The sequence below is a fragment of the Myxocyprinus asiaticus genome, chromosome 34 (assembly GCF_019703515.2).
Source record: "Myxocyprinus asiaticus isolate MX2 ecotype Aquarium Trade chromosome 34, UBuf_Myxa_2, whole genome shotgun sequence".
Taxonomy (NCBI): Eukaryota; Metazoa; Chordata; class Actinopteri; order Cypriniformes; family Catostomidae; genus Myxocyprinus; species Myxocyprinus asiaticus.
The window spans coordinates 40,665,063-40,679,690 of NC_059377.1; the positions used below are offsets into that span (position 1 = coordinate 40,665,063).

General features: G+C 32.7%; 1 protein-coding gene across 2 annotated transcripts in view; it reads right to left on the reverse strand.

Moving 5' to 3' along the window:
• Positions 1-6,313: 6,313 nt before the first annotated feature.
• rapgef5a (Rap guanine nucleotide exchange factor (GEF) 5a) overlaps positions 6,314-14,628 on the reverse strand; it is an 84,284-nt gene continuing 75,969 nt past the window's right edge. For both annotated transcript variants that reach the window (XM_051671049.1, XM_051671050.1), the window contains 7 exons: positions 12,873-13,051; positions 12,627-12,717; positions 12,426-12,476; positions 12,236-12,323; positions 11,839-11,903; positions 10,422-10,476; positions 6,314-10,151 (listed from right to left, as the gene is read on the reverse strand). In XM_051671049.1, coding sequence (XP_051527009.1) covers positions 10,033-10,151; positions 10,422-10,476; positions 11,839-11,903; positions 12,236-12,323; positions 12,426-12,476; positions 12,627-12,717; positions 12,873-13,051 — 648 coding nt within the window. In that variant the 3' untranslated portion in view covers positions 6,314-10,032. The remainder of the gene's footprint in view (positions 10,152-10,421; positions 10,477-11,838; positions 11,904-12,235; positions 12,324-12,425; positions 12,477-12,626; positions 12,718-12,872; positions 13,052-14,628) is intronic.

The window sequence follows — 14,628 nt, forward strand, 5'->3', positions numbered from 1 at the left end:
AAAAACTATTTTCTAAATTAGTTTTTTGTATGTGGGTCAATCCTGGGATTCGATAATCTTTCTACTTGGAATTTTTATTTTATTTTATTCCAGCTACATTTGATGAATTGTCTGAATACTCCACAACATTAGGCACACATTAAAGGCATAGTTCACCCAAAAGTTTGCTGAACACAAACAAAGATTTTTAGAAGAATATCTCAGCTCTGTAGGTCCATACAATGCAAGTGAATGGTGATCAAATCTTTGAAGCTCCAAAAATCATCTAAAGGCAGCATAAAAGTAATCCATAAGACTCTAGTAGTTTAATCCATGTCTTCTGAAGTGATCCAGTTGGTTTTGGGTGATAACAGACCAAAATATAACTCCTTTTTCACCATAAATATTGACATCAGCAGTATCCTTGGCGATCATGATTTCAAGCTTGATTACACTTCCTATAGCGCCATCTAGCGCTCTGCACATGCGTCAAGCACTAGGAAGTGTAATCGAGCTTGAAATAATGATCGTGCCTAGAGACTGCAATGGCAAGATGTAGAGTGAAAAAGGAGTTATATTTTGGTCTGTTCTCACCCAAAACCATCTGGATCACTTCAGAAGACATTGATTAAACCACAAGAGTCCTATTGATTACATTTATGCTGCCTTTATATGATTTTTGGAGCTCAAAAGCCTGATCACCATTCACTTGCATTGTATGGACCTACAGAGCTGAGATATTCTTCTATAAATCTTCATTTGTGTTCTGCAGAAGAAAGAAAGTCATGCACATCTGGGATGGCATGAGAGTGAGTAAATGATGAGAGAATTTTCATTATTGGGTGAACTATCCCATTAAGCCAAAAAATCATATTTTCCACCTCAGGCATTAAAACCCTTTTATTATTTCCTATTTTTTTAAAAAAAATTTATTTGGACACCTTTTGTTCTCAACCCTGTCACGGACATAATTCTACACAACTTCTACACAAACATCTACGTACTGCTCATACGTCCCTCATACCAATTTAATGACTACAAATATAATAGTAATGACAGTTTTCCCAATTTTATGTGATGAAGCTACAAACAGGCAAATTGTCTGTGGTGTCATTAAAAAGTATTTTTGTTAAAAAAAATTTAAATTCAGATTTTTAACTAAAACCCCAATTTTGTTTGTGCTAGCCCTTAACTTGTCAGGCTGTGCTCAGCAAACAATACATTGATTTTTAATTGTGTTCCCATTTTAATGATCAAATATTATCACTCTCGTCTCAACCCCGTCACAACTCTCCAACCATTAGTCTACTTGCAACCACATATTTTTAACACCATTTTTTTATTGAAGTAAATATATTGAATTTGTGATGTATAATGACTATTACATATTTTTGTTACAATATTCATAAATGCAGTAAATAACTCAACCCTGTCACAGGTTGACTGTGAAGAAATGTGACAGTGTTGAGTGTGACGGAGTTGTTTGTTTGCTCAAAATACCTTTTTGTGTGGTGTATTACAGAAGACCACATAGCATGCATTAAATTAATTATATACTGTATATACAGTATATAATGGATTAAAACGTCATTTTTAAAAGTACTTTTCTTGTGACGGGGTTGACTTGTTAAGCTTGACAATACCCAACTGACTATTATACACTTTAAAATATGAATACAAATTACGACGTTTGTTGCCTGTTAGTGGACACTTTCGAGAAGATCAGATAAATTACTGTAGTTTTAACATGTTTGGCCACTACTTAATTACCATTCGTGTTATTTCATAGTTTTTCACATGAGTAGGTGTACCTTTAAATAAAATAAAACAGAAGATATGTCATTTTTTATTATTATTATCAATCACTAATAATGCTTAAAAAGCAAATACTATATGGTCAGAATGGTTTAAAGGTGAAGTATGTGATTTTGTTTTTATGTCAAATTACGTTCTACTATCCCAGTTTATTGTTCATTGACAACTATAAGTAAGCCATTGGGTTTACCTCCCCCAAAAGTATAAACACTGAGCCTCCCAGGCACTATCAAAACATTGATCTTTATATTTTGAGTGGGCCGCTCAGCTTCACCCATCCCTTTCTAACTCATGAACCAGTTCATTTTCTTTTTTACTCTGTGCTTGTGCATTGTGGGATTTAAATGTATGCAAGTGGCTCGAGTGTTTTGACTATGTTCACCATAATTCGTTCAGATCCATTCAATGATTCAGTGACCATTTCTGGTGATGCCAGAAGGTGGTGACAAATGGGTGTCTTGTGTGAAATTAGTTAGTCACTGAATCAACGATCAAAATGTTTAATATGTGTTTGTCTACAGACCTACAAAGAGACTTTATTTGAGGTTTTAAGCATTATAAGAACAAAGCAAATCTATCATTACAGTTTGTGAGCTGCTGAGCATGACTTTTATCAAAAGACAACAATAATAGTCTTATAATAATTAGAATGAGTTTCAATAACATCTGAATGTTTAATGTATAAAAAAGCATGTCTACATATCTATTCAATGCAGTTTTGTATAGACTATTTTGACTGTTTAGGATTTTTTTCTTCTTTTCTTCTGCCAACTTGGAAATTAAAAGAAAATGTGCAATGTGCAAATGTGAATGTATATCGTGATAAATATCGATATCGAATGATATGAAAAAGAATATAGTGCTAATAGGCTCGTTCAAGATGAGCAAAATCTGTGCAGCACCGATCACCGGTGATCACCGCAAGATGCACGGTGGTTAGAAATGTGTTCGAATGTAGTCCGACTTGCTCTGATGTCATGCTGACGTATGGCAAAAAACTCTCGCGATGGCGTGGCAGCTTCCCCGACTGTGCTGACAAAAGTCATGATGGGAAACGACTTGCTGACGACACAGCTAAATGCTCATTGGCTTAAACAGCCATGATGCTTTGTTCTTTTTGCTTCTTTTTGCTCTCATATCATGTTTTTATGTGTATAAATTATGTGTGAATATTCCCAACGCTCACAGTGTGATCCCTGTTTGGGATATGTGATTGTTATCATATTTCTGAAATATCTAAAATACATGTCTTTATTAAATTAAAAATGGATGAAAGGGGGTCTGGGTAGCTCAGCGAGTATTGACGCTGACTATCACCCTGAAGTCACGATGTTCGAATCCAGGGCGTGCTGAGTGACTCCAGCCAGGTCTCCTAAGCAACCAAATTGGCCCGGTTGCTAGGGAGGGTAGAGTCACATGGGGTAACCTCCTCGTGGTCACTATAATGTAGTTCTCGCTCTCGGTGGGGCGCGTGGTGAGTTGTGCGTGGATGCTGCGGAGAATAGCGTGAAGCCTCCACACACACTTCATCTCCGCGGTAACACGCTCAACAAGCCACGTGATGAGATGCGCGGATTGACAGTCTCAGACGCGGAGGCAACTGAGATTCGTCCTCCGCCACCCGGATTGAGGTGAGTCACTACGCCACCACGAAGACTTAGAGCGCATTGGGAATTGGGCATTCCAAATTTTATTAAGAGGCCCTACTATGCTTTTTGGGATTTTACCTTTCCTTTAGTGTGTAATATAGCTGTTTGTGAATGTAAAAGGTCTGCAAAGTTACAAAGCACAAAGTCCACACCAAAGGGAGTTATTCTCTCCCACAGAAAACACTGCTCAAGAACTACACGAAACGCCCCGTTTGTAGTCCAGCCGTTTCTTCCGTAAAGTATCTATGTCACTATGTAACACATTTGCATAATGCCCGCCTAGGGGCTACTTTGGTCGAGAAGACACTGCGAAAGCAAAACCTTTTTGTTTGGTCTTCCAAAGGCAGAGGAATTGAAGAATCAAAAAATAATTTGTATCACTATTCCTTAGCAGTACAACCACAACCAATGCCGGATTTTCAAGACGGTTACTTCTGAAAGATGGTGCAGTTCCTACTTTGTTGGGACAATCTGGCGCTTCAGGATCACAACCTGTAAGTATGCTTGATTCTTTGTGGATTTATCTGCTACCGAGAGTTCAAAAGCAGAGTTTTGTGTTGTAGCTACGGTGTACACCCAGTGCATAGCTGTAGTGCTCGGCTAACTTGCTATTTAATATTATTGTTTTGGTAAGGGTTTACTATTCAGCTGTGGGCCGGCTTTTACCTAAAACTGTAACAATATGGTCAATCTCAAGAGTCTTTCTCAGTGGTAAAGTGTGGAGGTTTACTTATAATTACAAGCTGTAATGTTACGGCCGCTATCCATGGTAGTCCACGGCTAACTTGCTCACTAACTCTCTAATACACCCGGTAATGTCCAACTGGGCGTAAGCCTTTGTTGTCCGTTCATAACTCGGACGTATAAAGTTCGGCTAATGATGACTAACATAGATGCACTATGTGTCTTTTACTTGAAGCTTTGTTAGGTTAATCAACAGTGTACTTGTAGGAGAGCTACAAAATTAAAACTTAACACTGCACAAGTCGTGCTTGCGAAGGTGGTTCGGGTCGATCAGCTTGTTCTTCCAAACTTTCATTATCGGACTCGGGCTCGGACTGGTACGGCAAAACCGATGTCACTGTTACCGTATTTACAATAGTGTCTTCTGCTGCTCAGGAAGACTCGGGAGCTGAAACTCGGTTATGGTATGGGCCGTTACATTTCCGTCATGCGCTCTAAGCGGTTGACCAGTCACAACAGACTGGGCCAGCTGACCAATCAGAGCAGACTGGGCTTTTCGGAAAGGGGGGCTTTAAAGAGACAGGAGCTACAACAGAGCGTTTCAGACAGATGGTGAAAAGAGGTGCTGCAGCAATGTACAGTATGAGAAAAATAATGTGTTTTTTGAACATTAAAGCATGTGAACCTATTCTAGTAGACCCCCAAAATAAAATTATGAACCTGTAAATGAGCATAATATGGGCTCTTTAAATTATATGCACTTTATTAGCAACAGCGTGTAACAGTAGGTGACGGTAATCACTGTTAAGTTGTGATCCGCCAATAAAACAGTTGTATGAACGTGAATCCCACGATATCGAAGGTGTCTGATCCACTACGAGAAGTGAGAACTGTCCGACTGGACAACTCTTATTTCACTCCTCCCCTGACTGCAGCCGCCTACTCTCGTCTACTTTCAAGGTGAGGCGTATGGCATCTTGACCAAGCCTAATATTTGGGACAGGGCCTGCATAGGATGAGCCAAACAGCTTCTCTCGAATCGCTCTCGTGGTACTTTGATGACATACATCACAGTGACGTGGCGGTGGCGCCGTCTCAAGTCGGACAAAATTTCTAACCGACATGCATATGCAGATAAAATAGTGCCTAAATGATTTGCACACGTAGATTAAGATTTGTGAAAGCGTAAATCAAATTGCAAGCATAGAAATAAATTGCATGCGCACAGAAGGTTTTGTAAAGGTGTAAATGAAGTTGCCACAAACACAAGTCATTTAAACGTTTGCAGTAGTTTATTTTACACATACAGACTGATTCTATGCGGTCAATCAATTTTGCTGTTCTTTAAACCCTTTCTTTGCTTGCAAATCACTGATTGTAGGTTTGCAATGTTTTTGACCATGTTTAGGTGCAAAAACAGTGCCAAAAGTGTAAGCATGAAAAAAAGGAATACAGAAGAATACAGACCACATTTACTTTGTGTTAATATGCAATTACAGATTCACAACACATGAACTGCACTTATGCTAAGCATTAAAGTATTGCTAATATTTTTTCTAACACGTTATTTATTTTATAATTATATATACTATGCAATATATTTTTACACTTGCAATTTGATTTACCCTTTCACAAATCTTACTCTGTGCATGCACATTTTTCTATCACGCTTGTAACTTCATTTACACTTTTAAAAATCTTACTCTGTGCATGCAAATCATTTAGGCACTATTTTACCTTCATACATGCACGGTTTCGAGTATGGTGCCGATGGGACTGCGCAGCGCTGCATGAAGTAGAACACACATTGGGATGTGATTACACCTTAAAAGTAATCTTGGACTACTTTTTTAAATCAATGATAAAATATAATGATCACCACAGAATTGTTTGATATAATCAAATACAGTCATTCAAAATATTGATAAAGTTTATCTAACAGCTCATAAGCCATCTTAGATCACAACACCTTAAATAAAGCTGTGATGACAAAAGAAAATGTGTTAAGGCTTTCCTCATAACATTCGTTGCTAGTTTGTGATTAAAATGTGCTTTATGCTTAATAAAAATAAATAATTAAAAAATAATCATACATCTGAATAAAGCTGATTTGTGATAACAAATGTCAGTGCAATTAATTAATTACAGATCCACAAAATAATAACAGTAAATGCAAGACAGTAATGTTACATACCATAAATCTTTTATTGACATTTGCTTTTGAACATTTTTGTAAAAATGCATGTTATAGAAAAGATGTGTTTTCTATAGTAACAGAGGAAAAACATACTGTAAATATATTGCTTTGAATTCCTTTCTCTTTTTTAACATTAAGTCTTATATTCAGAGCATATCTATATTTACATTTGCAGATTACAACAAGATTCATTTTCTTAGTGGCTTTCCACGATCCATTTAAATCAGGATTTTAACTATTGCAAGTAAATGCAGTTTTCTCCCTTTTGAAAATAAGTTGTTCTTGTAAAGACAGCACAAGTCACAACTTGTCAAAATAATTCACGTTAACAAATATGTAACAAATATTTTGGCCTATTTGAAAGATCTACGAATTTCAGTTTCATAATATTCCATCACAATTAAATTTGGAAAAAAAATTAATCAATAAAACTATTATTCATTTCATATTATATCATATTTTTTGTTATTGTTTTGTTAAAGATTACTCAGTTCAATATGATGGAATTTTGTTTTGAAATTGAAATGAATAAACATTAAATATAGGCTTAAATATTTTGAGTTGAGTCTTTGCATTATGAATATGAACTCTATTTTTTTTAATTAATTTTTTTTGCATTGTGACATAATTTTCATGACAATTAAGCAACGCCCCCCTAAATGATCATTATTGTAAGGCAAAAAAATTAAAAAACATTGTCATTACTATAAGTGTGAAGTACATTAGTACAATTGTAAGTATACATGATAGTATTTGTTGACCTTAATTTTCATTATTGTACAAGACTTTTTTCACATTACGGTATAGAGAATTTGGGAGAAAATGTGTTTAATTGTCATAAAAATATTATCACAATTTTTGATGCAAATTTTTTTTCTTTTGATTTTAAGGTGAAATATCCCCGGAACATTTTTTTTGTGATACTGACCCAAACGTTGACCTGAAAAGCCCATTTTGACACCACCTCTAGCTAAGAATGGCACATCGTACATTGTGCACCTAGAAACATCTCTTTAAACACAAAAAAAGCACAAGTTGTTAATATAAGTATTACAAAACTTCTGTGTATTCAATCATTGGAACGTTTAGGTGAGATGTTTTCAGTTCAGTGTCAGTGAACAAATGTGGCAGTGAAGAATAAATATAAAGCGAGCAACTATTTGGCACAGTAAGCCAAATTTCACTTTATACCATCTTTGTTTACACACTCTAGAAAATGATGGCATCCAGGCCGACTTCTGTGACTCTTTCCTGAGCTCTTCAACTAGTTAAATGAAAGCTTTAATTCCTTTAAAAGTTCTTAAAAGAGATGCACAGAATGAAACTGCAATAAGTACTGAAATTTTGACATCATATCAAACCTGTTTAAAGGAATAGTTCACCTAAAAATGAAAATTCAATCATCATATACTCACCCTCATGCTGTTCCAAACCTGTGTGCCTTTCTGGAACACAATAGGAGACATTTTGAAGAATAAACAGGTTGCTTATTTCATGCAAGTTTTAAAAAAGGACGCAAAAGCACCATGCAAGTGGTTGATACGACTTGTGTGCATTATTCCAACTCTTCTAAAGTCATGTTTCTGTTTGTGTTATATGGGTTTGTAACGACACAAGAGTGAGTATACAATGACAGAATTAAATGTTCAGATGAACTATTCCTTTAAAAAGACTTAGTTTCCCCGCTACAAATTAAGCATTTGACTTCCAGAACGAATGGGGAATGATAGCGGCAGCTACGGCTTTTAAAAAACATTTCACAATATTAAAATGTTCTCATATTGCATTTCTATCCCATAATAGTGCTTGGCACAAAAACGTGTGTTTGCAAATGACTAACAACTTATTTCTTTACATATATAAACGTATATACATTCTTACACAATAATGTACAAACAAAGATGTAAGTGCAAGTACAATATGCATGCATGCAACTTTAGAATTTCTTTAAAACGAAAAGTATCAGTGCTGTAAATATAAACAACTGTATGCAAATGCAATGACATCAGAGAGCAGCCACACCAGTGAAAACAAACATCTTCAAGAGTCTCGACCATCAAACAGATGAAATAAATGACTTTGAAATAATACTGTCAGGTCACTGTAACAATTACACTTAATAAGAAAAGCTTCAGTCGTTGCTATGTCACAAAAATAGGCATTAAAATGCCCAAACCGGCTGCAGTCACATGTGCATTTATCTAAAGAAAACATGAAATAAAATGCAATCTAAAGCATAAAAACAAACCAAAAAAACTCTCCAAATGATCTTGTAATATCTAGATCAGTGTTGGGTAAATTACTAAAAAAAAAGTAATCCATTACACATTACTTCTCTAAAAAAAAATACAAAAAATAATGAACTTAATTAAAGGTCAGTAACTGCAATCGGATTACATTGCTTTACACTACTTTTTCATTTGAAAAGTAATTAGATTACAGTAGCAAATTACTTTGTAATCAGATTACACCCAACACTGATCAAGATTCAAAATCAAGTGAGTACACGGCTCATTATGACATCATCATGACCTTTGACACCTGTTTATTTTGTTTATCGAATATGTACTGTAGGGCTGGGCGTTATATTGAATATTCACACTATGTTTACGATGATTTTGCTAGCAATATAAAATTAGGCAATGTCGCAACTATTTTTTTGCACTTTTTATTAGGCCATTCGTTTTCCAAAAGACTGTGTCATTAGATTAGTTTTACGATTTAAACTGGAGTAGAAAAATAGCGTTAAAGTTGGTACGTTTTATTCATTCTTGTGAAACTATTCAATGAATCTATTTAAAACTTGATTCAAAAATGCGTCATTACTCAAAAACGTTTACAGAAGTGCCATTTTCCTTGTTACATTTTTTTTAGTAAACATATAAAGTATGTTCGTAATATTGCTGTTTATTTATTGTTATATTGGTGCATATGAACTAAAAAGATTAAAAAATACATTTTCTTGTGTTTATTTAGTCAGAAACAGTATGCAAAACATGTCTTGATTATTTAAAACAACTTTCCTTTACTCTTTTTATTTTATTTTTGGCATTTAACATTTTGAATTTACTTGGTAAAAATGGCTATTTGGTTGAAATTATGTTTTTCTGATTAAAAAACAAATCACTCTATTAAACCATTAAAAAAATAATAAATATTAAGATCATCAAAAGGCTAAAAACTATCAAGACATAATTATTTAGCTATATCGCCCAGCCCTAACTGTCTAAAATAATAAAATCATACATAAATACCAGTAAAACTAATTATCAGAGATAAAAGCCACATTAAATAACAATAACAACTGCATTTCAACAAAACAAATGCTGGAAAACTTACACTTTTCCTATATTTTTCTAACTGGAAAATATTTATATCAACCAACGATAAATTCTGACATTAATTAAACATTTTATGAACATCAAAATAACAACCTGTGTGCTCAAACAGGTCAACATACTGTACAGTTCTCACTTATTTGGCTGTGAAAGTGTCGCCCCCTGGTGGACCTGAAAAACACAATCCCACAAATTCCACAAACAGTGTCCGTTCAGTCAGTGCTGGGAGCTGGAATTGTTAGAAGTGTCTGGTCTCTGTCCAGTGAAGGTGCTGTCTTTTATTTAAGCAGCTCAACCTGTTTTCACATCGAGAAAACGCTGCGTTCGTGCTGCTGCAGTTGCAGTGAATATCCAGCAGATGGCGCTGGTGTTACACTCTGGGCTCCAGTCTGTGCGACAGTTCAAACAGTGTCTGCTGATTGTCAATGATGTGCAGGTGATGGACACTCGATCGCACTTCAGGACTGTCACACTGGGAAAGCTCATTTCCTGGGAAGTGTAGAAATCAACTCATGAGACGAATTTTTGAGTCTTAGTGAATTCATTAAAAGAACCAGCTAATAAGAGTCATTAATTTGTGAGTCTAACTAAACAAAAACAAAAAATGACTGATATGGTCACTGATGTATGTTAGTTAGTTTACAGAATGTCACCCACGTAACTTTTTTGATCCAAAAGAATCATATGATATATGTAAAGTAGTTGTGTCTGATTGGACAATCGTGTGACATGTTCTGACCAATAGGAGGAGAGACTGACCTGTTTGATCTGTCTGACAGTAGCGAATGAGTCGGACTGTGTCTGCAATCATGTGCTGCAGAGAGATACACACTCATCAGTATTTCCACACAAATAAACATGACTTTCTGTTCACTAACAGTATTATTTAATACTAAAAATATAATCATTATTAAAAAAAAGTATAAAATAAAATATTAAATACAAATCAAACAATAAATAGACTTCTATTACTACTATTAATTATGTAATAAATAATAATATGAATACTACTACTACTACTACTAATAATAATAAAATAAAATAAAATATAAAATAAAGTATCAAATGTACTTATTAAATAATACAAATAATAAATAGGCTTTTATTACGCTAATAATTATGAAATAAATAATAATAATAATAATAATAATTACAAATACTACTTTTTCTACTACCACTAATAATGAAATACAAATAATAAAAAATAAAAATATATTATAAAATATAAAATAAATTGAATATACTTATTAAATAATATCAATAATAAATAGGCTTCTATTACTGCTAATAATTATGTAATAATAAGAATACTACTACTACTACTAATAATGAAATACAAATAATAATACAATAATAAATTATAAAATATTAAATAAAATATAAAATGTACTAAATAAATAATAACAAATCATAACAATAATAGGCTACATCTTCTACTAATAAAATGTAATAAATAATGATAATAATAATAATAATAATAATATATAAATATAAATAGGCTTCTATTACTGCTAATAATCATGTAATTAATAATAATAATAATAATAATAATAATAATAATAATAATAATGCTGCTACCACTAATAATAATGAAATACAATAATAATACAATTAAAATATATCATAAAATATAGAATTAATTATATATAAAATGTACTTATTAAATAATATCAATAATAAATAGGCTTCTATTACTGATAATAATTATGTAATAAATAATAATAATAATAATAATAATAATAATAACAATAATAATAATAATAAATGCTACTAATAATAATAATAATAATAATAATAATGAAATACAAATAATACAATAATAAATTATAATAAAATATTAAATAAAATATAAAATGTACTTAATAAATAATAACAAATCATAACAAGAATAAATAGGCTACAACTTCTACTAATAAAAATGCAATAAATGATGATACTAATACTAATATTACTACTACTACTAATAATAATGAAATGCAAATAAAAAAAATACAAACATATTATAAAATATAAACTAAATAAATAAAATGTACTTATTAAATAATACATTAGTAAGTAGGCTACTACTACAAATGATAAACATGATGCAATGATGTACTACTGCTAATAATAAAATATAAAAATATAATAAAAATAATAATCTTCAAAAATATTCATTGACACAGAAAACACTTACCAGCTTCTCAAAATTGACAAGATTATCATGAAATGTTTTGTTCCCCTCATGGATGAAAGTGATATCTGAAAGCCAACAGAAACCACAACATTAAAACAATTCAGTATAGTACTATCTCCAAAATAACAACAAATAATACTTTAATTTTTGCCATGCAACAAGTCACAAATAATTTAATATAGTTTAAAACTACAGTCAAACTGCCTTTTGAAAAAGCTGTCAGTGACACTAAATGACTAATAAACAGTAGATAAATGCAATTAAGCAATTTAGGGAGGCAACATCTTTCATTCTTAATAATAATAAAATAACTATTAGACTTCCCCACGCTATCTGAGAGACAGATATTGTAGGAGTGTCTTCAGGTCAGGTAACAGGAAGTGGGCGGCACTCTTACCTTTAAGCAGCAGAGGCATGAAGGGTATTTTGGGTGGCTTCATCTTCTTGAATGCGTCTCTGTAGGCCTTGTGATTCATGGATGGATCCTGAAGGGACAGGGATGAAAGTCAGATGAATCTCTTGACATTACTGATCTCTAGAGGCAAAACAGTTGAAGTTGATGTCTTATAAGGATAGGTTTGACTTACCGTCAACAACTCAAGCTCAGAGAAAAGCTTCTTGAATTTTCCAGGCACTTTCTGCAGGTAAGAAACAGACAGAGAGATAATGAAGAAAAGGTATTGAAGTTCTCACCAGACAAGATAAGATTTATTGTTAAAACTTATTTCATCACAGCTGGTTAGGACACATGTAAGCTCCTGTAGAGAGTCAGTAAATCTGTGTTTTACCTCCCATGTCTGGTTGAGACGACTGACGGCTGCCGTGTTTAAACCCATGATGATAGCGAATGAAGAGTTCAGATTTCTCTGCGCTTTACAGCTGAAATACACAAACACACACACACACACAGGTTAGTTATTGCCTTGCAGCAACAAAGAGTTTGAAACACCCACATGGTGATTAAAACATAATTAGAGTTATCAGAGAATCACTCAATAGAACATAGTTATTAATCTAGTGCCGTTGAGATTTACTGAGCAGCGATCTTGATGAACTTCTTGAGCAGCTGGACTCGTTTGCCGAGCGATGGACAGAGCAGCACCTCTGACATCACCCACTGCTGGACCTCATTGCAACGCTGCAACAGGAACTCTAGCGCCACCGTGTGTCCACTGCTGGCCTGACGACTGAATGTATAGAAGATCAAATCTTGCTGTGGAGATAAGAGAGAGACCAGAGGGTGTTAGAAGTGTGGATTGTTTTAGCAGATAACCTATTTTAACTGTAACCAAACTAGCAAGTTTGTGTTCTAAAAATGTTTTTCCAATCATTCCATTTAGTTTGGAGGATGTTAAAAATGTCCAAAATGTTTTCTTGAAGGGGAATAACATGACACTCCTGAAAATGTTCTATTAACGTTTGTATTAACGACTTAACTTTATAGGAACATTGATTTGTCATGCTCAAATAGCATATTATCTTGTTGAAAATATGTATAAAATACTGCTATAAATTATAATATTATATAATTATAATCTAAAATATATTATTATATATAATATATGAAATATATAATAAATAAATAATTTTAGCAAAATATATAATTATTTTAAATATTGTAAATATTTTATTATTTTATATATATTTAATAATATACAGTCTTGACCAACACAAAATAGGTATCGTTTCGCTCTACTTTCCAGTGCATGCAGGCATTATGATCAAAACTGAACAAGTGCTTTGAAATAGGCAGACAAATCAGAAGCGCTCCGTTTTGATCATTTATAAAAATATTGCACTGTACATATTATTGCAATCAGTAAAAACATCAAACTCATCAAATAGTCATGTGTCATATGTTGTTGGAAAGCTCTCAAAGAGTAGAATACAACCAGTATATTTGTGTTACTAACAGACAAATATACTGGTTAGGCTAAAAATATAGCGAGTAATAGCTAAGTATATGTCTTTGACAATTATGTTGGTGTTGCTTATAAGCAGTGTTTTCGCTTATAACGTCACGAAATATAAAAAGGAACATAAAATATCACATACCATTACTTAGAGGAGGTGATTATCTTTAAAACAAGCCCACACACAATCTGATGCAATCTGATGATCATTAGATAATCCACATGAAGCACAATGTTACATATGACCACCAGGAGATGGCGCCAAATACATGACACAGACTCAATGATGACTCAAATGACAATGAGAATGAAACTCATTCTGTGAAATCTCATTACTAAAATCATGTCTTCATGCTATGTTTTTCAGAGCAACCTTATTTATACCCAGAGATATATAATGTCAAATATAAAAAATAAAAAAAAATTTTGGCTCAATTTTTGTGTGATTTTTCAGCAGTTTCCTATACTGAGAGTCTCCGAATGTATCATAATCTATATCATTAAAACATTTGAAAAGTTTACAATGACAACAAACTCTTGACCCTCCTTGTTGTTTTTTCTCAAGTTATAAGCCTTTAATTTTGGGTATGCCACTGAAACAGGAAATCTTTAAAAACACCTTCAGAGTTTAAAGGGTTAATTTATGAAATATGTAATAAATAAATAAATAATTTAATTAAAATACATTATTTTTTAATTATTTTATATTTTAAATATTGTAAATATGTTATTATTTTATATATTTTAATTATATATATTTTATTATAATATAATATAATTATAATCTAAACTATATTATATGTAATATATAAAGTATTTAATAAATCAATAAAATAATAAAATATATTTTTTAATTATTTTATATTTTAAATATTGT